This window comes from Rhea americana, unplaced genomic scaffold (genome assembly GCF_003343005.1).
Source record: "Rhea americana isolate MKP2758 unplaced genomic scaffold, rheAme1 scaffold_0, whole genome shotgun sequence".
In the NCBI taxonomy this organism is placed as follows: Eukaryota; Metazoa; Chordata; class Aves; order Rheiformes; family Rheidae; genus Rhea; species Rhea americana.
In genome coordinates this window covers 8550387-8577230 of record NW_028185037.1, presented here as the reverse complement: position 1 = coordinate 8577230, position 26844 = coordinate 8550387, and the positions used below count along the sequence as shown (strand labels likewise).

The 26844-nt window shown below is 35.7% G+C and overlaps 1 protein-coding gene across 4 annotated transcripts in view; it reads left to right on the top strand.

The window, feature by feature from the left end:
* CSMD3 (CUB and Sushi multiple domains 3) overlaps positions 1–26844 on the top strand; it is a 678537-nt gene that overhangs the window by 216305 nt on the left and 435388 nt on the right. For all 4 annotated transcript variants that reach the window (XM_085321107.1, XM_085320309.1, XM_085319522.1 and 1 more), the window contains one exon: positions 22359–22471. In XM_085321107.1, the coding sequence (XP_085177233.1) occupies positions 22359–22471 (113 nt within the window). The remainder of the gene's footprint in view (positions 1–22358; positions 22472–26844) is intronic.

The window sequence follows — 26844 nt, the reverse complement described above, 5'->3', positions numbered from 1 at the left end:
TGTTGCTCCATATGTAAATCCTGGTAACAAGATAAAGCGTTGTGTGTATGGGGCCTACAGATTACTCAGAGCTTCAGATTYTGCTTCCTACTTTTGTGATTGTCTATTTATTTGTTTTACCTATGAAAATAATTTTAGGAATTTGTGCAAATTCATGGATGAATTGAACCAGTATCTGAAAGAAAGCATTAAGCTTACCTAGTGGCCTGTGAAACTGCTATAGAATTCATTTATATTAGAGATTGAGGCAACGTCAAAACAGTGTCAGAGCAATTTTTAATAATTGCATACAATTCAATGTCCAGGTGTCTGTGGCCCCAGTCCACAGGGTCCTGGTTATGACATAACAGTAAATAAAGGAGAAAATAAACCATTGGTGTATACTTAGAGTATGTTAATTTCTTTTGCACAGTAGGTTACTTAAGTAGAAAAACATCAAAATGCAGCAAAGTAGAGCTTGAAAAAGGAGCCTTGGAAAAATAAATTATTTTTTAAAAAAGTCTGAAGTTAGAGCTGTTCACATAATTATGTCAGTTTCTATCAATTGCCTTCTTGGGAAGGGGGAGACCCCTCTTTTTAAGGCTAGCAGRTTTTTAGTTTATTTGAGAAGAAATACCTTAATTTTCATTACTTTGAAATTATAATGATAAATTTAGTTACATATAATTGTAAAAATATAAACAACATTTGAAAATTAAACAGTTCAGCTCATTACATTACTGCTTTTTTTTGATTTAGCTAATGAAAAATTCATTATTCACACAGCTTTACAGATGCCTAGTTTACTCAAAGTATGTCTTTGCATTTAATGTGGGGCACTTGGATTTTCATAAAGCTTTGATGTGATTTCTTACAAAGCCTTTTAAAGAGACCGAGTTGGAATGGGAGGTAGAAAGATCCTCTTACAGACTGACARCTGATTACAGGATACAAAATGAAAGACAGAAGTCTATCCTCAGTTTTCACAGTGGCACCACAGTCACCCAAGGACCTGTGCTAGGGCTTGTAGGTTTTTAGAGTCTTTATTAAGTGATGTGGAAAAAAAAGATGGAATAAGAAGCTAAGGATATTTGTAGATGATACAGTATTATTCAGGATAGGGGTATACAAAGTTGATGCCAAAGTGTTTCATACAATGAAACAGAATGTAGATTTCAATACTCATAAATAAAAACTAATTTATGTGGGCTGTGGTTGGTGGAAGTTGGGGGGGGGGGAGTCTAGTTATCCATGCATAATGATGGACTCAAAGCAGCTATTACTTATCTGAAAAAATCTTGGAAACATTGTATGTAAAGCAATAAAAACATTTTATTAATGCTTTTTGGTACAGAGGTGAATAAATAGTAAGGATTTACTAGGAAAGGAATAGGGAACAATGCAGGTAAACATCATTAGTTACCATACGTGTTCATGTTCATCAGATGCTGTCRTAGAGGGAAGTCTGCCCAGAAGCACAGACCAGGCAAATGGGCCTTAACTACATCTGCCTGGCTCTGACTAATCAGATAAGTCTGGCATGAGCTGGAGAACAAAGAAGCAGTAGATGAAGTAGATGATGTAGTTTGCTGGCTTCATACTTTGGGTAACACATCTTGGGCAGGAGASCAGAGAGGGACAGAGACCCCAGTGACTACAGTTAATTAGCCCTAGATATGGAGAAAGCCAGCGAGACTAACCTGGGCTTTTGTGATTGGTGTGGCTTATGCCAGCAGCCTAACACAGAAAGAAGTAGGTAGTTAAGACAGTATTCCCTCAGGAATGGTGTGGGTGTGTGACACACACACAGCTCTGTGTAGAAGGCTGAGCCCGAGGTGGAAGTGTTACATGCAGGGACCAGACCACCTGCCAGGACCTCCGACACTGAGCTGTGACAGCAATTGTCCATTCCCCTGCATCCATGGTGCCGGTCACAACTGGACGGAAGGGGCTGGGACTTTGCATGTGTGTTTGTGACAGAATAGAAATCACTATCCACCAGCTATAACTATCCCATTCTGTAAGTAAATTTTAGATGATATATCACCGAGTGGTGGTGGTGTTCCTGGAAATATTCCATGCAATTTCCCTGTGGCAAACACCTATCTCCTGAGTCCAGTTTAATATTCTGATACCCTATGTCAAGTAGCATACAGTAAAATTACAAATGGTATGGGATAAGGATGAAAACAGATATGGAACAGAGTCGGTATGAAGAGAAATAAAATAGTCTAAGGCCTTTAAGCCTTGAAAAGAAATGAGTGAGAAAGGATATGACATATTCATAAAATTATGAATATTATATGTCAGGTGAGTAAGGAACATGTATTCATCACTTGCTATAATAAAATAAATAGGGACACTCAATGAAATTTATCAGGCAGCAGATTTAAAAGAAGAGGTAGCACTTTTCTGTAAGATAYATAATTAAGTTGTAGAAATCATTGCCGTGGGGTATTATAGATAGTAAAATTATAACTAGGCTGAAAAATGGACTAGAAATTTGTACAAGGTAAATGTATCAAAGGCTGTTAAGTGTGAAGGCCTCCTAAGGGCTTCATTCAGGAAGCCCACAGTCCATAAAATCACTAGAAGTTGTGAAGCTATATAAAGGGATGATCTCTTTCTGTATTTTCGCAGTTTCATACACTGCTCGTGCAGTATCTGTTACTGCTTATTGTCAGAAATTAAATATTAATAATAGTTCTAGTGCATTTTTAACCTAACACATCAGCACGTACATCCTTCTATATCATCAAGGATATGCCCAGCTTAAAGTCATTGCAGAATCTATCCTGCATTCCTATTCATTCTTAGACTATTATCCAAAAGCACCTCTTAGTCTTTCATACAGCAAGCATAATTATGTATTTTCTTCTTACTTCAACATGAACARATTTTTTTCTATACAGCTGGCCAAATCTGGCCATCCATAGATTTTGACTTTTTTTAACATAGCCATTTCTATGTAAATTGTCTAGATTCAATCTCTAGTTCTTCAGATTCAAAATTTGAACCTTGACARTCCTTTTTCAGAACATCTCTCTGTGTGTTAAATTCTGGCTGTGCACTTTAGAAATGGAATGATACTGTCATTCATTTATGCTAAGCTCTTACTATGTTTGATTCTCCTTTTACCTGGTAACTGTGCATGCCTGTCTGCTTTAAAAGAATCTTACATATATTTGTATTTCTTAGCTAGGAATCATAAGCCGAAATCTCAGGTATGCTGTAGGATTATTTTCATTGGCTTTTTACCATGGGGATTTGTCCACCTTTTCCCAAGGAATACCACTGTATCCTAAGAAAATGAGCATTTTCCTGGATGAATTTCTTTTGAAAGTCACTGGGTTATGAAAGGAAGTTCTATTTATGTAGCTGTTCTATTAAGAAGAGATTTAATATTTTCTGCTTGCACATTATGTTTATCTGACTTAAATCTATTAAGAGTCTGACATTTTTATGGCCACCATTATATGCTGCAAACATCTGAAAAAATGATAACACTTCTAATCAGCATAGAAATAAAGTGTTCTGTAATGATACTTTCATCTTTACGGATACTGTGTAGTCAGTATAATGCTTTATTGAAGTGGTAGTCTTCCTATGGGTAAGTTTATGGCTTATATGCTGATGATTTTTCAATATAACCAAGTGTCTGTATGAGGCTCAAGGATCTTATAATTCCAGTGATGTTGGTAAGAAATTTTTGCATGGTGCRTGTAAAACAAAGAAATGATCATAGCTGAGATCTAGTAGGATTAAGGGTCAAAGTTTCACCTCAGACTTTTGTAAAACATTTCTGGGGGCTGAAGCTCAGAACTTTTCAGTTCAGGTTATAAGAATATCTCCTTTTACCTATGAGTTTTGTGGTAAGAATATCCAAAGCTACCAAGTCAGTATTTGAGGCTTCAAGAAATACTGAATCTATTCTAACACTTGGCATTATGTAATACTAAATCATAGTCATTGTAAAATGTGTATCATACTTTTAATGTAGCTTTGCATGGTTTCATTTTCTAGCCATTTGGAATTTTTATTGGCTTTTCCTTCCTTCTATTAAAGAGCTCATTAATGATCATGTATAAATACCTTGATAAGACAGCTTCCAGTCTTCTTTCTTGGCAAATATACTTCTAGGATCTCTCTCTGTGCACCCTWACTGGGATCTTCTTACCACCTGATCAACCTCTGTACCCATACTGTTGTATATTTGAATCAGCAGAAAAGCTATTTACTTCACAGAACATTTTCTTATCCTTGAAGTGTATAATATTAATTCTGACATCTTTCATGTGGATATATTGTAGAGCTTCATGACTTTTCTTCTCCCATTATTTTTTTTATGTCWGAGGATAAACTTTTACCATCATTCCTCTTTGCTGAGCAAGAATATACTGTCCTGTATGTCTTAAAACAAGCTAAGGCTAAGGTGAAGGACTGTTGCATTGTGGCTTAATTTCTATTTGGTAGCTGACATTGTCTTTCAAAAAAGCCTTTGATTGAAGTTCAAGGTTCTTAACAGAACTTTGGAACTCTAATGGTATTTCATCATATATATGGAATATATATATTTACACTAAGTCAATGATGAAATCTGAGAGATGCGTTCCTTAATACAGATCCATTTATATATATATGTGTGTGTATATATATATATATATGGTATTATAAAAACAAAATAAAAATAGTGCTGCCATAAGGATTTATTATCAAAAGTTTAATTAGAAGAGCAAGGCTGCTGCTGCTGCTTTTTTTTTTTTTTTTTTTTTTTTCTCTGAGAAATTATTGGGAACACCTAAAAGGTTATGTGATGACAAAGAAGACTTCATTTATGTGAATATCAATTGAAAGAGTGGAACGGCAGGACATGAGCTGGCTTAGCTTTTGTAATTGAACAAAGTCATTTTTTTCATTTCAAAAATTGTTACTTTAGGTTTCGTTATGAGAAACACTATCTAAGAATATAAAGGATTAGGGCAATTTGGGTGAAATGTTATGAAGGGGTAAAGAAAAGACACCAGTACTAGAAAAGAAGGACATTAGACATCTGAAAAAAGTAGACTTCAAAAAAAGAAGGGTGAAGATAATCTGTAGGAGATCTAGCAATAAGTGAAAGAGAATATGTTAAGTATATAATAACAGACTATCCTAGTACAGAAGAAAAATATAAAACACAAGTGACCTTAAAGCTCCTGATACAGCCATAAGGACATAAAGATCATAAAGGGGTTTTACAGAACGTGAGAAAAGGATCATATGACTAATGAAAAAGGCGTGAAATAATAGGAGCCTATGAGGATAGAATAAATAGATAGAATAATAAAGCTGAGTTAAAGCCAAAGGATATAAAAGACAATGGTAAGAGTCTATAAATACGTTAGAAGTGAAAGAAAACAAAGGAAGACAGTCCTAGTTCAAAGCAGATAACGAGAAAGGGGCAATTAGGAAGATGTAACAGAACAGTTTTAGCTTTGATTCCTGGAAAAGGTTTGGAATAAGTGATTAAAAATTGCTTAATAAAAATGTGTTTTAGTTTACTAAGGCTTTCATTTACATTATATTACAAACCAGGATGAAAAAATGACTCAATTTGGTCTCTAAATATATACTGTGTTTAGTTGGAAAGATGCACGCAAAGAATAGTTAGCAGTGAATCTTGATATGTAAGCTATTTCAGATTGGATCCTACAGGGTTCAGTTCTAGGCCAGGTAATGTTGAATATTTTCATTGTATCTTGGTTAGTGGAAGTAGGCATAAATAGTGATCATGACACCAAGTAGTTGGGGGGATGAAGTAGTTCAGAGGATGAAAATAAACGTTAAAATGATGCTGATAAATTCAAGCGAGCATGCAAGCATCAACAAGTTTTAATTAAGTACAAAATTCTGTAGACTAACAGAAACAAAGGCATAAATATAAAATGAAGAATGTAAACCCAGACCATGGTACAGCAGCAAGAACCCTCACTGTTATAATGAACTAGTCAATGGTATGGCGTTGTATGCACTATTCTTTTGTGTGTATTCTTATGCATATGTGGTTTTGTGTGTATGTGCAGAAATAAATTCTGATTAAATAATTTATTTGCATTTATGCAAGCACAGAGCCTTGATAGGTTGCAGACAGGGTTAGTGGGGGTATTAAAAATTGTTGAATTAAGTAGTACAAAAAATTGAACTGAAGTAATTGATTTGTAATGATAATAGATATTTACAGAGCCTTTAAAACTGCAATAGCAGTTACACAAATCTTTTCATATTTCCTTGTCAGATTATCATTTTCAAGTGTTTCATGGTAATAAAAAAGAGATTAAATTGGAAAAAAAAGKATTTCATTATCTAGTGATGTTCTGTCTAATATTTGTTCTGTATTATGTTAGGCTGAGTGTTGCAGGTTAGGACTGAAGTACACTGATAAAGCTCTGGAGCCTAAAATTACTTTCATCTGTTCATGCTTAGTCTATTCTGGTTATTTTTCTAATCATTACATTGTCAGAAGTACACTGATTTAAAGGTTAAACTTTATAGTAAGTGAATTAGTGACCTACTGCCTTTTATCAGGTAAAAAATCTGCATATTACTATAGCCATAATATTACAGACTTTCCACCTCAGATATATCCAGAATAACAAACTCACTCAGGCTCAGATAGTAGCATCATCATTACTGCTGCTATCAGTAATAGACATCGTATAAGAATTTAAGCAATAATATATAAATATATCAGATAGTTTAAAACTAATAGAGTCAACTTTTACTGGAAGTATTTTACGCTGTATTATTTCTCAGTCAAATGTTATGCGCAAGTATAAAATTTTGGAAATAATTGATTTATATGGAAAAATAAAACAAAACTATTATTCTAAGGAATGCCAATTTACAATCTCCACTGATTTGGAAAATCTACATAATGAACTGGCCTTAAAATGAGGCACCAGATTCTCCCAGAGTATAATATATTTCATTCTAACAACACAACAGCCTTGAATTTTCCAAACTTTGTGTTACTTCCTAGCATATATTTTAAATACAAGAGTCAATGTAATAAACACCTGTATGAATTTTATTGCTTTAATAAGCATTTTTGCCTGTGTCTTGTATATAAACTGACAGTTCTCATTCTGTAGTGGGCCTRCTTTGCTCCCAGTCTCTCAGGAAGAGGAGGAGGCAGAGAGGTGAGAATAAAATAAAAATCGTACTAACTTATATCCCAATGAAAATGTTACATTTCCATTTCAAGACGGAAGCATTCATTTTAAAATGTATTTTTAAAGTTGTAAGTTGAAAACTTCTGAGTACTGGGAATTTTATAAATTACACAGATTGCTCTGGTAAAATCTATTTGAAATACTCTCATTTATTAATTGCCCTTTGTTTTAAATAACATTAATTATCTACATTTAAAAATACACTGTGAGATTTTACAATACTCAGAAGATTCTTGCACATTCTTCTTAACTAATAATTTCATGTTGTATTGGTTCTTTAGACGTTTATTACTCTTTAAATCTTCAGTATGGCCTCTGTTAACAGGCAGTATGATGTCTTCTGTTGGACAAATTAAACTACAAATGTTCAGCTCAGAGGCATGGTTCCAAAGCATGGAGAGGTTAAAATGCTGTGACATGGATCACTAGTTTACAGTCTGATTTACTGGGAACAGCAGGTGGCTAGCAATCAAACCCATGCAGTGGTGTCCCTGAAGGGTATGATCATTTTTGAGAGCAGCATTTAATTTTCAAAAGAAAATAATTGTATAAATTGTTATTTTTACACACAAGTGTGTATGAAGAATTTTAATTAGTGAAGTAATACTTTTTTACAGGTATGCATTCATACTTGAAATCTGAAGTTAGAAAGAAAAATCCCTATTTCTCATAAAGTTTGCCACAAATATTACATTTATAAATAGCTTAAATAATATTTATTATTTTAAGGAAATACTGACAACATTGAAGGAACTTACATCCCTATTATTCCAGATATCTTAACACATGTAAACTCACTAATCACCTATTTCTTGATTATTTCCTTTTCAACATAGCATTTTGGAACTCAGTAGAATTTGACAGAGACTCTTGTGTTGCGCAGAGTACCTTATGGGTGTCTATAGGGTTCAGGTCGGTGCCATACCAGCAGAGATCTAGAACTGGAAGCAGTGTAGCTGTGTCAATGGGAATCTTCCCTCAGGATAATTACTGCTGCTTCTCAGTGTGGATGAGTATGTCTGCGTGATGCTTCTCCGTGGAACAGGAGTAGTCCAGCCAGTGGACAGTGGGGTGACACAATGAAGGACTGCGGCACTCTGTGGTCCAAGSCTCTTCGATTCAGTCCCTAATAACCACTTTGCGTTTGCCAGTGGTTAGGTGCCCGGAAGCAGGAGTGTGATATTGAGTGTGATCAGGAACAGCTGTGAGAGCTGGGCCTCTTCAGCCTGGGGAAGAGAAGACTGMGGGGGGATCTTATCAATGTGCATAAGTACCAGAAGGGAGGGTGTCAAGGGGATGGGGACAAATTCTTTTCAGTTGTCCCGTGTGACAGGACAAGAGGCAATGGGCAGAAATTGGAGCACGGGCAGTTCTGCCTGAGYGTGASGGGGAATTTCTTCCCTGTGAGAGTGACGGAGCCCTGKCACAGGTTGCCCAGAGAGGTTGTGGAGTCTCCTTCTSTGGAGATCTTGAAGGCCCGCCTGGATGCARCCCTGTCTACCATGCTSTAGGTGACCCTGCTGAGCAGGGAGGCTGGCTAGATGATCTCCAGAGGTCTCTTCTAACTTTATCGATTCTATGATTCTGTGATAAAGCCAGAAAGAACTGGTGGATCATCTAGTCTCCTTTCCTGGAAATGGCAGGCTTCTGTATTTCTTTTGTTTTCCTGTGCTAAGCTCAAAAGATTGATTGATTTAAAGCCTATCATATAGATTCAGGCTTGACTGAAAGCATCAAGTGATTAAAACAAGCAACCCCCCCTTCCTTTGATAATTTATTTCAGTGATTACTCATCATTGCTTGCAAATAAAAGTACTTATTTACACTTTGACTGTGTCTAGCATTGACTTCAGCTATTGGCTTTTTTCATGTCTTTGCTGGGTTAAAAAAATCTTCAGTGCATTTTACGCTTTCTTTTTTGATACATTCAAAAAAGTGAGTGCTTTAACTTTCACAGTATGGTATTTTTTGAAGACAAAAAATATTTTAATTCCTATCAATTTCTTATGATTTAAAATAAGATCAGTAAAATAAGGCCTGATGCAATATTCTGGGTTTCTCAAATGTCATGGTGCTAACTTGAATTATTTCATGCCTACTGTAAACAGAAGTAAACTTGTATCTGTGTTTTCATGTACTATTTCCTTGATACTCCATCAATACATAAAATGTGAGAGATACACAGATTTATATGTCAGTAAGCTTTTAGGACTCTGAGCTGCAAGTAATCTGTATCTGCTGATTTAGTGCTCATCCTTTGTAGAAGTTTAACATATTCCTTTAAGTAGAAAGTACTTCATTCACTTGTGCCATAGGCAAATCATTCTGCTTTTTTTTAAATAGAGGGATTGAATGAATCCATCATACTGGTATAGTTTCATTTTTCTGTCTGGATTGCCTGTTTCATGGCATGTATTTATTTTATTCCTAGTAATTATTTTATATATACATTTTTTWAAAAAAAGGAGTCTTTTGTCTTAGTATCTTTCCCCTTCCCTCTGTAGCTGCTTGGTCAACTCATACTTTATAAGCTGTTTTTTTCCATATTTGATATATTACTTGTACTGATACCTTCTGTTTTACTCGTGTATTGCTTTTTTAATTCATATTTTCTGCTTTTGCTTGGTCATCGAACTAGAGTAGGCTCTTAGCTATAGTTGTTTTCTGTGCTGTTTTATGCAGATAGATATGTTACCTGGAGAACAGGGATTATTTGTTCACTACTTTTTTGCAGTTTTCTTAGAACATGCTTAGTGCTATGTGTTTCATAAGGAGAGTTGCAGATTGGCTGCAAGTTTATAGGCCTCTGGGGATCTTCCCAATTGTGGGGAATGTTATAAATGCAGACAATAAAATTGCAGAGTGTGTTTATGTAAATTATTATGTATTATATATGCTTTTGAATACATATAATGTATTCAAAAAGATTTTTTATTTTTCTCTATGAAAAAAGTCTGTAAGCAGTTCAGACTGTTAGGTACTGACTGTCGGTACAGGTCCTGGGATGCCTGCAGGAGCCCAGCCGCCCACAGCACGGGTCCCAGAGTCCATGGAGCAGGCAGGGCCGGGCTGGAGACCAGCACTGCTACTGTGCAACTGCGGCAGGGCCTGGGGGGCCCAGGCTGAGCTGAAATGGAGCCCTTGGGCCCCTGGGCACATGGGCTCGGCCCGGTGATGCTGGCCAAGGACGTTAAAGCTTGTCAGTGCACTCAGGGTCCTGACAATTKCCACCTTTGCCTTAGATTATTTAGGTGGCGAACAACATATTTCCTTTTACGTTTGGGCTTTTTTATCAGATAAAGGGTTGTATGGCTTCTTGGTATGTTTTAAGCACTCTGAGATGAATCTGTGGAAATACCAAGTAATTTATCAGTTTGCAGTTACATTAAGGAAAAGAGGAAGGTCACTGCAGATAAATGTGAGCAATCTAAGCAGTTTTAAAATAAAAATCTCTTTTGTGATAAATTCAGTAGAACCAGAGGGAGACTAGACACTTGAGAGAAATAAAAAAGTTGTTGCACAAAATGTACCCATGCAAAAAAAAAAAAAAATCATAAGGTAGAAACTAGAGATGGTTCTGTGAATAATCTGCATAGATTCTTTGACAGCAATTATATTTAAATGATGGAATATGAGTAGACTTTGACAGACTGCAGTATGTCCCTTCATGAAGAAGGAAGTTGATATATTTTCAGAGGCAAAAAAGAGGAAATTGGAAGGAGGAATTCTCAGAAAAAGATCACATGTAGTTTGAATCCATCTGCTTAAAGTCCATCCTCTTACTTCCTAATGATGACTTCTTTAAAGGTGTTTTCAGGACTTGCACTTATCACTTTAAAAAAGAAAATAATACAACTGACTGAGATCTAATATGACAGCATTTTGAATTTTTAGTCTAATATTAAGAAAAAACTTTTTTAAGATCTATTTTGCCTTTGGATGGATTGCTCAAATATGAGCAGCTGGAGTGGCAGATAGAGAAACTTTCATATTTGTATAAGTACTTTGTCTAGTAAAGCCCGTGGGGTCCATGATGTTGCTACAGAGTGGGAATAATTTGACTTATATTTTAAACTTTATCTYCAGCCAGACTTTCATGCCAGTTTCCTTTTGTGCTGTACAGAAAATATAATTAGAAGTCTTCTACCRTTTTGAATATTGCACACCTGTCTGTGCTTTTCGTTTTAACTACTATAGTTACATAAAGTTCTAAGGAATAAGGAAAGAAGCTAGGTGCTAGGTGCGGGTTAGCTGCAAGGAGAAGTATCCTTCCTTTCCTACCTCCTGTGCTTTCCAGTGTGTACAATGTGAATCTGACAATACTGAAATCAACTTGTAGCCCAGAAAATACGAGTTTTGTCTCAATACTAGTAAAGGGCCAGAGGCTTGGTATTGATCTGATAGGGCATGGTCCAAAGACTCTTCTGGGATATCTTGGCTTGAGCTAGGTTTAGCTTGTTTGAGCTCAGACAAGTGTCTGCTGATCAAGTGACTGTTGCCTGACCTGTTTCAGCGTAACCTCTGTGACTGTCCTATATAATAAAGGTTTGATCACATTGGGCAGTCACTGCATACTACGCTGCATATTGGCCCTTTATGTTAATTGGGGCTGAGGCAGGCTGGGAACCAGTGAGAAGAGAACAGGCCATGTGAGGAAAAAATAAAAATAGCCCTGAGGAGAGTCAAGGTTGAGGAGAGGGAACTTCATCATAAACATCTTCCCAGAGATGACTGCAGGCTAATGACGGTTCACCGTAAACTTCCCCTGTGTGTTTGGGGAAGACAAAAGCATTGATCTTAGGACCCATGTGGACACTGGAAGGGTGAGCATAACATGAGAGGAAAGGGCTAGATRCTAGAAAGGTTTTTGCACTAGCAGTGCTATTATTAGTGAGGCGTCTTCCATATTAATTAGAAAATTTGGTCTATTAGGCAGTTAAAGTATTAATTGGACTAACACTAAATTCTTGGCTACATATATAGGATGTTTCCTTTTGCTCCAACAAGATTATACAACAAATGTAACAATATATACATATACATATACATAATTCGACTGCATATATGTTCTGTTGAACATCCAGGTGTAGTAACAGGCACAATGGTTTGTTGTTCGGTTCACTTATTAATAATTTCCAGAAAGAAGAAGTTTCCCTCGCCTATCCAGACAATAGACTTGTAAGTGTAATTCTTCTCTATACAGATTAAAAAAAAAGGGGGGGGGGGGGAACAACTGGTTCTAAAAATAAAAGATAACAGCATTTTAAGAGAGCAAAACTATGTAGCATCTCACTGATAATTGTCTCAGGTAATCAGTTAGACTGTTACCCAAAGACGTAACTAGTCAGATACAAGTTACATTCAATTCAGTTGTATTTGGAATAGTTGTGAAAGTAGAGGAGAGAAATGTGTGGAATTTCAGGGAAAACACTCAGACACATTTATCCTTACATCTGTCCTGGGTCCTCAGGTCATCAGCCGAAGGCCCTCAGAGGGTTGGGGTTCTTGAAGCAGGCCATGTACCACAGCTTTACCTTAACACATGCAGGAGATAAAATCCTGTGGCAAGCTGGTCTTTACCTGTCTGAGTCCCTTTGGGAGAAGCCTCACTTGCACACCCTGCCAGGCTCCGCTGTTTGGGTAAGGGATGTGTCTTCTGAGCAGTGCATTCAACCCCTCCTGCCTCTGCTCCTTGCAGATTCCCTTGACTGTGGCCTGATCTCCTCAGTCATGCTGGGGGGCTGTGCAACTTGCAGGAGTGTGTGTGGCAGCAAGACCCATATATTAACAACCAAACAGCCCCAGTGAAGCTGGTGTGTATTTGTGTTGATTCTGTGGTCTGCTCAGGAAAACTGAGTTGTAAGCTCAAAGTCACTTTGCATATGAGGTATTTATACTACATTTATGAATAATGACTCCTTCAAAGCCCCTAACATTTATATGAAAAACAGCTACTTGTGATTCCAGTCCCTCAGACAACCAGGACAGCAGCAAATTATGTTTACTGCTTGTATCACAGACACCACTCTACTTGTCTCATAGAGTAACATTTCRGAGTACATGTGTTTGGGAGTCTCCTCTTCCTTTCATCATACTTCCATATTCTGTCAGTTYAACAGATTACTTGGAAAATCTTTGACACATGAACATTTGGATTTATAAGTTGCAATCTAGCTCTGAAGTCTGAAAAATATTTCTTAATCTTGGCACTTTTCGGCATTTCACATCCACAGGGCTATAAACTTTCATTAATCATCAGTCAAACCTTTATCCAATTCTTAATGACCATGCAGTGATTTCTCATAGACTTTATATGGGAGTAACTTCACTTCAAAATTGAACTGTTCTAACTAACACTGCAAAGCCACRACAAGGGCTTTCATATATTTCCACTCTGATGTTTTTAAAACAAATACATTTTTTCAGTCTTCCAGATAACATGCTGAACTTGACAGAAAAAAAGTCTTAGAGTGAATTATTTTTATACCTCTAGCTGAATAACTCAAAAATTAATTGATTGTTAAAGAACTTTCCATAAAGACAAAAGATCAAGGTGAGATGATGTAAAATAATTTTATGTTTTTCTCTCCTTCCAAACATTGGCCTCTTTAACTTTCTGTTTGTTTTATAAATCAGAAACAAATGATTATAGTTTTTACATAAACCTTAATTCCATTCTAAATAGCTAGTTAAGTTAAATAAGAATGGTGATGTGCTGTTTTAAAAATTGAAAGTAGCTTTTTGTCAAGCATTTGGTTGCAGATCTGAGACATRGAAACTAGAATCAAGGCTGTATCTAGCTTAAACCTTGTCAGCGTCCTGATTCCAAATGAAATAAAATGCTTAGTTCTACTACTGATAGGTTTACAGGAGACTAGCCTTAGGATCTTAGATCTTTCACTTTCGTGTGCCTTTGTAACCACTTAAAACTTGACATATTACTCAAAGTGCTARTAAAACTTTTTATTCTGGAGACTTCTCCTTTGCTTTCCTCTTCATATTTAAATTTGAGAAAGGTACAGATTTATGGAGAAGAATCTTTCTTCTCTCCTTCTCCAAGACTGAATGAGAAGTATTTTGTTTTTCCTCTGAAAGATTTGCTGTGTAATTCCTCATGATTGGACACTGAGCTGTGGCGATGCAGAAGATGATTAACTCAATTCCCTTCCTCTTTCAGTTTACTTATATGCTTTCTGTATCTCCAAGTTAATCTCTCTTGCTACATTGTTTTATGTTTGCATTGTTTGAAGACTCAACAGTGGAAATTTATCAACTGTACGTTTTGATTAAATAACTCTGCAGTTACCTTGCAAGTTGTTTTGTTGTCTCAAGCCAGTCCGTTATCTCATCTATGCAGATAACTAGCTGGGGAGCTCCTGAACCACCAAAGGAATTAAACTCAAGTGTTCTGGATGCACACTGAAGCAGCCCTGATACCCAGCTGCACCACCGTTACAGCTTGAGTTTCATACATATAATGCACTTGTTACTTGAGTATTTGTATTAGAAATATTTTCACAAAAGAACAATTTATAGAGAATTATCCATCTTGCTGACCTCTTCAAAGAAAACTAGAAATATCCATTAGCGTGTAGCATGTATTTGATATCTTTGACATCTTTGATATCTCGAGTTCTTGGTTTAGTCAATGGATTTTTTAAGAGGTAACGACGGGGGTGAGGGAGCAGGAGGGCTGTCTGTTTGACAATATGTGTCACAGTGTCCTTGCTCTGAAATGATGTAATATAATTTWGATAGGAAACATTTTTCAGATAAGTGGTGGAAAAAAAAGGTCAGTACCCTCAAGTTGTCCTGCAATAGACATTCACATTTTTAATGACTATTATTAAGGCCCATTAATCTCATTACCAGACTTAGAAACTTAAAGGACAATGATGAGCCTAGTCATACAAAAAATTATTTGTATAGTAGGTGACCATAAGGTGAATGATTTGGTGAGTGTCTAAATCCCAGTATTTTCACACTGAGCAATCTTACTGCCTGTGTTGTTGAAACAAGAGTGGTATGATAACTTGATCACTAAATCATTCAGGTTCTTTTCAAAATGAGCAACGTTTAAGTAGTCAATCAATTTCACCTTTATTTTCTAAATGTGAATCTATTTTTTTCTGATTGAAAAGAGCTGGAAGAGAAGTATTTTCTGCCTCATAAAACTGTAAGACTTGAAATCCTTTCCCCATTCTTGCCCAGAAAAGAAGATTGAAATCTATCAAGGTTCCTGCAGAAGGACAGCAATGCAATGATTTTGTGGGTTAAAACATTCATTTGGAAGACCTATCTTGAAGTTCTGTGTATGAATTTGTTAAATCAGAGGGTTGAATCCTGGTCTTGTGTCCACAGATGAGTGCCCTTACATCTACCTTGTGGGATAGGTTTTTTTTTACAATAGTGTTCCTAGTGAATCTTGTGACAACAAGTTTTATGGGTTCARGGCAATCATGGAAGAAAAGATAGTGGAAATCTTGGCCAATGAGAATGTATTGTACATAAGTACAGCAAACAGAGTAAACTACGTATGGTTGATACCTCACATTGGTGAGTAATATGCCTGCTCCCTAACTTACCCAAATCAAGTAAATCACTAGTGAGGTGCTATTCTCTTGRATGGGAGAGAGGTGATCTTGAGGGGTGGGTTTCTTCTTTTAAGGGGCAGGAGGTTGGTGTCTCTTACAGCAGTTGTACCATGCTACATAAGTGTTAACCCCTCACTACCTTCTAAGTGTGCATGGCCACTGCCTGAAAGGCTTCATCAAAATACATTGATGCCTTGTTCTCTTTTTCTGTAAAAACTTTTAGTATCAACTGCTGTTTTATTTCAACAAGAGAATACTACCTGCTCCATAACCTATATGGGAAGCAGAGAGAGTCTACACAGCTGCAGCCAGCATGAAAACAAGCTTTTAAGAAACTGTAGTGCCCATGGGTAGGGAAGGCCTAATGCTAAGATGTTGCCTGCGTTAGCTTAAGCAGGCCCGTTGCAAGGGTTTGATAGTATTAGAACTGGTTTCAGCAGTGGCTGCAGCTGGTGCATCAACCTCAAATTACTTTCCTGATCAATTCCATTTCTATGAACCTCCTGGGTTTTGAGAGAGTATAGGAACTGTATGCTTAACAAGAAAGTTCTGTGTGAAATAGTATTTTTACAGAAAAAGACCTTTTTGATTTGGATATTTTCCTGACCATCTTTAATGTCTAAATTGATGCTTGTTCTAGAGGGGTTTGTATGCTTCTTGTTTGGTACTAGTCTTGCTTCTAAGTTAGAATGCACATGCTTTGCAAATTAATTTTACTAAAAGAATACTTGATTCTCTGTCGCTGATTTCTGCTCCAAACAGAAGAGTTACACACAAAGCTTAAACTCTGCTACCATTCCATACAGATTTAGATAATAAAATAGAAGAACTGGACACTGAAATACAGTCAGGGCTGCCTGTTCTGACTCCTTTTCTTCTCTTTCTTCTCATACACCTATTTTGTAGTGTYTTCCTTGAAATTATTACTTATTTGTTCAGTGATGTGGTTGTGAGTTTAACAGGTCCTTTGTGATCTGGCTGCTCTTTTGTCTCTCTGTGTGTTCATACCATGTCTAAATTACTTCTTATATTTGTGTATTATACACTATATTTTATCTGACTAAGCCAGAATAAGCTTCTGAGCCACTTGGCAATCATAGCAGATAAGTAATGTATGAAAAAGAAAACAGCAATGTGAATGGAGAACAGATTTTAAATAGTTTGGCCAGTATGTCTGTAAGAATAAGAAATAATGTGCAAAATTTGTACTAAATCAGGTGTTTTTGTTTTACAGACTGTCTCTTCTAGCCCTCAGTTCTTTGTCCTCTGGTTTTAAAGAAAGAGACAGTTCTTTCTGGTTTCATTTTGTTGGTAAGAACTACAGTTGTAGAAGATGTCTGCTAATCAAGTTAGTTTTATACATGCACATAATTTGACAAGGCAGGGATTTTTGAACTACCTGTGTTTGTATTGTTAAAAATGCAGCTAGCTCTCAGTGTGCATTTCAAGTATTAAAGTAGGAGATACATTTTCTCTTGAGACATACCATAAAATGCTAAAATATGCACTATGCCATTAAAAAACAAACAAACCTACCCTGGAATCCCACTTTGCAGCATGAGATGGCACTTATGCATTGGGTTTTTGAGTGAGAATAAAATACWAATTGACTTCACTCTAACAGATTGAACATAATGCACAGTATTTTCTGAAAATTACTTCCTAAATTGTACAGAGAAGAAGGGAGTGGAGGCAYGATCATGATTTGCAAGAAGAGTAAGATTTGGTTTCTCAAAAAAATTTAACACCTTATTTCTCCTGTATCCAATGATTTAGCTGCAATCTCAAAGCAAAGAAGCCACCAAGATGGGAACTTGTCCACGTGCATAGTTTTTTACTTTCACTTCCAGTCTTGGTTAGAAACAACTGAAACAAGATGTATTATATCAGTAAGCATTTTTTTTTCCTCCAAAATATGTTTTAAATTAAATAACAGACTACACATTAAATGTTAATTAAATGTTAATTAAATGTTAAATTAAATTAAATGTTGACTACACATAATGGTGGAATACATTAAATCTCTGATTCAGAATCGGTGATCTTGAGCTTCTCTATGAACATGAGTTTATGGAAGACAGCTGCAGAGAGGAAGCTTATTGTCTGATGACTTAAATTTGCTATGCAAGATTCTGTACAGTTTGGGAGGGGAGCTATATCTTTCAAAGTATAAAAAAAAGATGAGACAACTGCATTTAGTTTATGGATAGATGTTCTATTTTCCTTGGAAATTTAGGAAAATATTCTAGTGGATGTACTTTAACTATGCTTAGAGCTATGGTTGGCACAGAAGAAGAGTGGACTGCCAATGCATTATGTTAATGGTGAACAGCTTTATAATTTGCTGAGAAGATAACTTGATATGAGAAAAGAGGTAGTTATATGAGCATATGAGAATAAGCATTTTCTGCCAGTTGCCATTACAAATTCTTCAGCTTGCAAACCTACTTTCTGGAACAATCCCATAGAAATCATGAATTATAAAGATCAGATTTTTGGAAGTATGAATTTAGTTAGAACTCAGCTGATATCAGCATGTGCTTAATTAGAATGATCTTAAATATAACCCATAACTGTCAGGAATAAATGTGTTAACGAATAATTGACTTGATAGACAGACTTAACTAGATGTTAGCTATTTTAAAAATAAACTGCTTTTCTCCATGAGAGTATTTAAATGGCTAGGGCATGGTTTTCTCATGCCTTGCACTTTAACCTCTAATTTAATTTTCACATGTTTTTGTGATAATTAAGGGGGAATTTTGTTATAGGCAGAATATATACTACTCAGTAGTTGCTAGGCAATGGGACATAAAATCTTGTTGTTGTTTAAAGTGTTCAGTGAGACCATCTGCAGTAATAGGTTTATTCTCAAGTGTGCAAATATGCACTTGTTGCTTGTGTGTTACTTAAGAGTTTGTTACAGAGGTGAGGATTTAAATAAAAGTGAAATTTTGTCTTGCATCATTAGGTAATAGTATTATACAGAGAAATAATTGTACAGAAAAGTCCAACTAGTAAAATACTTTCCAAAAACTAAGTTTCCAATCTATAGTATGTTTCTTACCTTTGTAATAAGATATTATAACAGTTTAAGTCACTTTATGGCTGCTAGGCAGTGTGTTTCATGGCCAAATTCACAATGAAAATGGGGGAAGATTTCATATTTTCTATGGTGCCTGCCATAAATACATGGCATAGCRCTGTTCTAACAGCTTCTGCAATACAGAGCAATGTGCAAATGTAATCTAATAGCTAGCAACAACAATAATGGAACATGTAATAAAGCTAAGCAAAAAGRGGATTTAATGTGTTTGGCTTTTCCTTTCCTTTGTTTCCTTCCTTTCCATGAAATTCTAGGTGTCAGTATTGCTTGTAACTCTATGAAATTTCCAGGGGTTTGGAAGAAACAAATCCTCTGAGCCAAACAGCTGAAWAACCAGGCAGTTAGATGCCCAGTTGCTAGCCTGGTAGGATGGAGCAAAGTAGTACCAGGCCAGCCAACTGGTATAACAGCTAGGGGGTTGACAGGCGGCTTCTTTGCCTTTAATTTACCAGAATGCCTTGGTTTTACCAGAATGAAAATCTTCCTGTATAACTTACTAATTGACAAAATTTTATCTCACAAATACTAATTTGATATTAGGATTATTTGATATTACAATGCTTTTACATCTTCCTTCTGGCTCAAGGAATTCTTCAATTCTTCTTGGAGTCTGGTACAGTAGCAATATGAGTGCTAGAAATTGTACATATATGAATACACATACATGCATATAGAAACTGCCTGTCTGTATGCATACCATCTTGTGTGGAGGATGATGAAGTTAGTTCACAGTTTTGGGTTCCCACCCCTTTATGTGAAATAAGGATTGAACTGGCATGTTCAGTTTCCTGGATGAGTGCTATACTTCTCAATTAGCAATCTGAAAAAAAGCCCAGGAGATACCTTAACTGGTGTTTCTGATTATGTTTTGTATAGTTTGTGCTAGGAACAGTCTTATTGGCTTTAGCCCAGTGGAGGACTTGCACAGAATATCTCGATCTTGCCTTCCACCTGGTTCAGAAACCGTAATTCCTTGGAGTGGGATATTTACAATTGCATACAGAAATGACTGGAAATTCTATGGGGCTGAGAGGAGCGAAGTACCACAGAAGAGGAACGAGTACTTCCATGTCTGCTCTCTGGCTAAATATATTGAAGACACATCTTATTCAGCATATTATTTTTGATAGCACAGACTAAGGGAAGTAATTATAGCTCTAATATATTAGTTTTATATTAGACAAGATATTATTCCATATAAACTATTTATTGATACTTGCAGTTTGCCTTCTTGGTTCTTAACCACATTTCTCCTCCACCCTCCTAACCCAGCTCAGGTATTCTAGAAATTGGGAAAAGGGAGATTTGTTCAGAAGCTTAGAAGGTTCCCTTTTGAGGGATCTTGGAAGGCATGTAGTAACTAAGGGGCTAWTGCATTTCCAGGAGAATTAAAACAATATGATCATATGTTGGAGGAGGGACTCCCACCAAACAAAGCATGCAATTCCCCTGAGTAGGCTATCATAAGCAGAAATTGAATCTAGGAATTTGCATCTAAAAAGCATTCATTTTCACTGCCTGAGCTGACCAGCTGGCACTAATTACCTCCAAGCAAGGACTAAGCTCAAATTTAGATCCAGGTTCTATATGAGGACAAAGAACCAGAGAAGAAAAATCTGTGCTTCAGGCACTTGTCATTACTTTCTTGAATTTACATTACAGTATTTTATCTAGCTGTGCTATTGCCTAGTACTATCACAATATGATTCCAAACCATGAAACAAACATTAAGCCATAAAATAACTCCTGGAAAGTGTGTTTTGGAAAGAGTATATGCTGATATTAGCAATGCAGAGAACAAGGATTTAGAGGCCACTTGCCTGTCTAGTTAATGCACTCTATTACTCGTGCTAGAGAAAGGGCAAAAAATAATGCAGTAAGTTTCATTTGAAAAATGTTATTTAAAGAAACTGAATTGTTTAAAGAAATTAGTTGACACATGTTGAAGTAGAATACTGTCCAGATATTTTATTTAGGTGATGGTATTTTAATTTAGATTTTCTCTCTTAGTCTTGAGTTTATCACTTGTGTTTGTTAAAATTGTTATCATGTTCATCTACCTACCATGAACGTATTTGGAATTGGGAGTTTTCCGGTTTTGCCTGAAGCAGGAAGAAAATGCCTTTTGTAGGAGAACTCAGAGCAGATATTCCTACTTTAATAGGGGGTGCAGGGAGGAGGAACTGTCCCTTCCAAAAGACTATCTGCAGATATTTACTAGGTAAGATTGATTTTTAAAAGCTGGAGCTCCAAACTTGCAGTCTTCTAGTTTTCTTTTAGTTGCTGGTCATCTAGATGAGTTGGGGTGTATCGCTTTCCCTTTCTATTCGTTAGTTTCTTTGTTCATAAAATGGAGATAATGATACTGATAATGATATTATTGTACTTTGCAAAGCCACTTCTGAGGTTAGGTGAAATGTCTTGTGTAAAACCAAGGAACTATTAAAACAGATTTTATTCATTTTCTCACTTATGGAATGTCTGAATAGTTTTATGATCTGCTTCATTATAGGTTTTTTCTTTTTCAAAATAGAAGAGGAATCCATAATGTCTGAATATGAAATGGTATACTTGTTGGTTAGTAATTTATTCTAACAGGAAGAAATAAATAGAAGGACCTAGACAGGTATGCTGACATCCTGAAGATACGTCTACTCCTTCTGTTTTTAGTGAGAAAGATTTTCTTGGATAATTGACTTGATAGAAGCACTATTTATCAAAAGGTCATTCGCGTTTTTTTGAACTATAACACCTCATCTAATAAAAAAAAAAAAACTCTTCTAATGAACAAGTTTAGAAAAAAGACTAGTGTAATTGGAGCAATGTCCTGACAGTTAAAAAAAAAAGAAAAAAAAGTACTGTTCATATACCTTTAATAACAAATATTCATTAGTTATTAGTGGTGGAAAATGTCTTTTCCCAGTTGTCCCTTGGATTTAGGAAAATAGTTACTTTTGAAAAATAGATGTCTGTTTTGTTGTTTTAGGTGTTCTACGTAACTTAAGCTCTCCTGTTCTTCATCTTGAACCTAAGAATCACGGGATGATCCTTTCCGTAGGGAACAGAGCAGTGCTCACTTCACCTGAGCTCTGAGCTGGATAGACATAAAGTCTTTTTAGCCTGAATGTTGTGTAGCTGCATCATGCCATTRCCATGCCTGACAAATAATGTGGCTGTGTGGTTTCTGGACCAGCGTTGATTTGTATCTGACCCCTTGGTCAKGCAGGGTGGACAGGACCGTCTGTTTACACGTGTCATGATGTACTTACTATTCATAGATGCATAAGAAGTCCCATTCACTGTCTTTATGAATTATGCATAGAGCATGTCAATGAATGAGTGTTTAAAAAAAAAAAAAAAAGTCCATACAAGACCTTTATCAAATCTTTCTAATAATCTACTGATCTTCAGCCCTGATCAATTTATGTCTTTTATTAATAAAATTTTTATTTATTTGTTTTAATTCAGGCTTTCTGGAATGAATATACCTCCTCCAGTTATCAGCAACAAAAACTGGCTCAGACTACATTTTGTAACAGACAGCAATCACCGATACCGTGGATTCAGTGCTCACTACCAAGGTACGTTTAAAGAATAATTTTTTGTTGTAATATTTTTGCTAAGAAAAAAAAAAGGGTTTTAAGTTGTAGAGGAACAGGAAGGGCCATTTTACATCAAGGAAAAAAGTCCTTATAAAGAGGTGGTTATACTTTCATAAATGATAAATTCAGCTGTGGGAACAGTTATGTCAAAGTACAGTGTATTGGAGTATAGATAGTTTATTATATAGTGTATATAAATACAGTTTAATTAAATTACAGCCAATACCTACTTCACGTGTACACTGTGCAAGTACTTAGCTTTTTAAAGGGTCCTMATATTCTGAAAGAAAATGTATAAYAGATGCAGAAACAATGTTTTTATAATTAAAATACTTATTTGCCTCTATGGTTGTATAAATCATGTTTGTAAAACAGTGAGTAAGTTTCTATTTACCAGGGTAGTTTTATCACTGTTATCTCTTGCTACCTATCTCTGAATGCAGTGGCATATTAAGGGTTTAATTAACCTTGTTAAGATTCTTATCCACTGTTTTTATAAACAAGCATAATTTTGCGTAAGAGTGAAAACATCTGAAGCATTAACTTGGGAATCTCACCGTTTGTAACAAGATCATTAAAATGATGAAGTGCTAATGAAAATTGAGCTTCATTAGTGTTTGGTAATACTATCTGCTTTTTCATAAGCATTACTGTTAATAATACTTCTCAATATCGATAGAGTAGTGAGTCTTCAGGGAACAGTAACCCTTTCTGTGGTTACAGTTTTCCATTTTTTCTGCTGAAATAGTTTTTTCACAGTATACCTACCAATGTGATTTAGTTTAGGTATTTCTTTTACATTTGTTTACACGGAACAAAGCACGGGGCTACTGTACATAAATGTTTGTAGGACCTGGCCCTCAATRTGTTAATTTTAATCAGTTAATGTGCTAAAAATTACAACTGGCAAAAGATTAGGGCCAATTTTTATTATGTGACTGTGATCTTTTACAACAGCAAACTTTTTACAATTCTCTGTAATTACCTCAGATGAGATATTCCATACAAGAACAGAGCAGAATTTGACCCTATTTCAGCGAGTACGTATATCCATATATCAGACTTCCTGAGGTCATGGGTGCCCTGGAATGTATTTTCTGGGTGAATTTAGGTAAAAGGAGCCATTCTACTGTAGCTGTAGGGCTTCTGCAACTTTTACAGAAGGCAGTGACTCATTTTTGTATAGCATCCTTCATACCAAAGGATATAAGCCCTATCATAAGCTAACCTCTTTACTGAAAACTGGCTAGCTTATGGGACTGTTAAAAGGTATGAAGTAGGAACTTGTCTGTTATATCATCCTACTCTGTGACTGAGGAACGATGGTATAATTATTTTGATGGTTTATTTGAAGTAACATGAGTTTTTGAGAAGTTCGTTTTTGAACTATATAGAAAAGGAAACCAAACTGCAGCTCAGGTGACATACACGCTCACATTCTTGCTGGAAGTATCAGGCAGTAGGTAATGAAAGAGAACAGACTATCGTTCAATTTCAGATTCTGTTTTTTGCAAGTTAAACATATTAGTTGGTACATGTAAGAGGTTTGAATTCGTAGTGTTATCTCCTACTTCTCTTTACCAACTAAATCATGCACCTGGCTTTACATAAATTATATTAGGGCATTTTCTTCACAAGTTCTGAAGTTCATTTTATTATTTGTTTTGCTCATTGAATTTTTAATGGTATACCATCAAAAGTGTATTAAAATATACTATATGCTAAGTTCTGAAATGCTGCAGTAGTCCACCACACTTAAAATGATGAAAATCTTTTACAACAGTTTGAGAAAATTGATGTATAAAGACAGTAAATAGCTTCAACATGTAAAAASGTTGAATGTGCATATTCAAGCAGATATGATTGTTACAAGTTAACCCTGATATTAGAAACTGGAAAAATATAATGTCAGGTAAGAAGGAGAAGTGATTTTTGGGTTAGTGGTACACTAAAGGAGAAAGTGTGTTGAATATATGGTTTTATTAAAAACATTTTTAAAGTGAAATGTGTTTTTTTTAGTCAGCAACAACTTTAAATCTCTGTGTAAATCCCATTTTCATTTTATTTAAAGTGTAATAGATTTTTAATTTCGTTTGTGTGTTGACATGAGTTGTCAGAAAAACAGATAATTATATTCAGATCAAAACAAATATTCTAGAGAGCCACAGAATACAGATAGATGTGGCAATTTTTCTTTTCAGGAATTTATTTCTGCATCTCTTTTGAGAGAGTATCTGTTAATACTTTCAATATCCTGTATCATCACTCTTTTCATAATGCTGTAATAACTGCATTGTGAAACCCCACTCTTTCCCCTGCTTAAATTAATTTGTTTATTATTATAATGTCTTCCTGTCTTCCCACCTTGAYACTCACTTAATCTTTCCTACATCATACCGCTGGACCACTAGAATAGCAATTTCTCACCACTTCACCTACTTTAACTTTCTTCTTTCCACTGTTGCCTCTTTCTGAAGAGCCAGATTCCAAATTCTGAATTTCAAGACACTGCAAAGTTGTCTTATTCCATGAAGTGCCTGGCACTTCAGCACTCCTTTTGCCTGCTTTCTCCCTTGGCTTCCTGTGTTCATTTGCACAACCATGCTTTTTAATATGGTCATATTGCAAAACTTTGTTAGTTCTTTTATTTAAACCAAAAGAATGAGTGAAGCTCTGTATCTGCTGCTGGGCAGAATGTGAAACAGACTAATCTTATTTCCTCTTGCTCTCTTAAATACATGAAAATTGTTTCTTGAAGATCTTTTTTCACAAAGTAGCCTCACATGGCTTAGCTCCAGTGTAGTATCACATGCTAGTATGGCCAAGTTACTCATATGAAAAGAGGAATAATACTGATGTGATACAAAATCTTTAAATCAAGCTGTATATACAAAAATATAGGGAAATTATATAATCTTTCCATAATCTTATATAATCTTTCTTTTTTACTTATCATACTTTGCCTAATTTACCATTCAAAGCCTCAACCTTGCAAACACCTATGAAAATTAGTTTATACAAAACAAATGAAATTCACTGAGGTGTGTGGAATTGTGGGAAACTGTCAACTTAATGTAAGCACCATGTCCTGCAGTTTATGTGCATTAATTTATTTTATTAGGCATTTTAATTTATAAAAGATATTGAATTATACAGTATTTAAAAGTTGATGGTAAATGATTAATCAAAGGCATGTATTCAGTTAGAAAAGAATCAGAATAATTTCCATCCCTCCACCCTACCCAGCTTGTGCTGTTACAATGAAGAAACACTTATCCTTGCTGCTGTGATCACCTGTGTTTTAGCACTTACTTGTATTCACTGAGAGTGCTTTGTCTTGATGTTTTGTGTCTTTATTGCTTTCTGTCCTAATTCCTTTTGAATTAAGAAATTGCTGATTGTAGTAGGGCCGGAGTCTCCTTGATCTTCTTAAAGCTGCCGCTACAATGATTCTTGCCAGTCGTGTTCATTCTAAAATCAGTTGTGCTTTTTCACTCCATCCATTCGCTATTGCTGTAAAACTTCCTTGTGCTTGCTACGTTCTGTTGGCTGCTTTTCACGCTTGTCACTTATGCGTCAATCCATAGCACTATCTAAGCGTACAGAAAGCGTTAAGTCAGCTTCACAACTTCCAGTCTTAAAGACAGAGTACTAAAGTACACAGACCTCAATATTATTCAGTTATGTCAAGCGTACTTGGACTCTGAAGGGGCTTTTGGATAAGAATTCCTTGCTTTCTGATAGCTAAACATTATTTTAAGAATCTGAATTAAGAATTTGAGATCTAACATCCACTTTAAAGTCTCTAGAAAGTTACACTAGTAGTCCTATTCTTGCTATTTGTTTAACTTTTGAAATCCATTTCTCTTCTACTTTTGCTTCTTTCCGCCTTTCCTTTMCCCTGCATACTGTAATTCGGTTGTTACACTGTTTAAGTCATGTTGAAAATGTGCTTAAGCTATGAATAAAATGGTACCAAATATGTCAGCTGAGTATACAATCTCATCTGCCTTCCATTAAGAGTCTTTGCTTATAGGAAAATATAAATAAAAGAATGAAGCATATCCACGAGCTTTTCAGAACGGGATAAAATTTAGTTGTCATTCTCATGTGTAAAAAACATGCAAATGGTTACTCTGCTTAATGCTTGGCAGGCAACTGTGTTGGGCTGAAGTGCTGAAAGGGAGTACTTTCGGTGCGTGATGCAGTGTGGAGAAAACGGAGATCAAATAGTTTTCTTCCAATAGTTCTTTTTTTTTTCTTTCTGTCAGTGTGTATGAATGAAAATATACCTTCATTCAGAAATGATTAATTTATTGTTTGAGAGAGAATTTGAAATGTTTGGCGGTCAA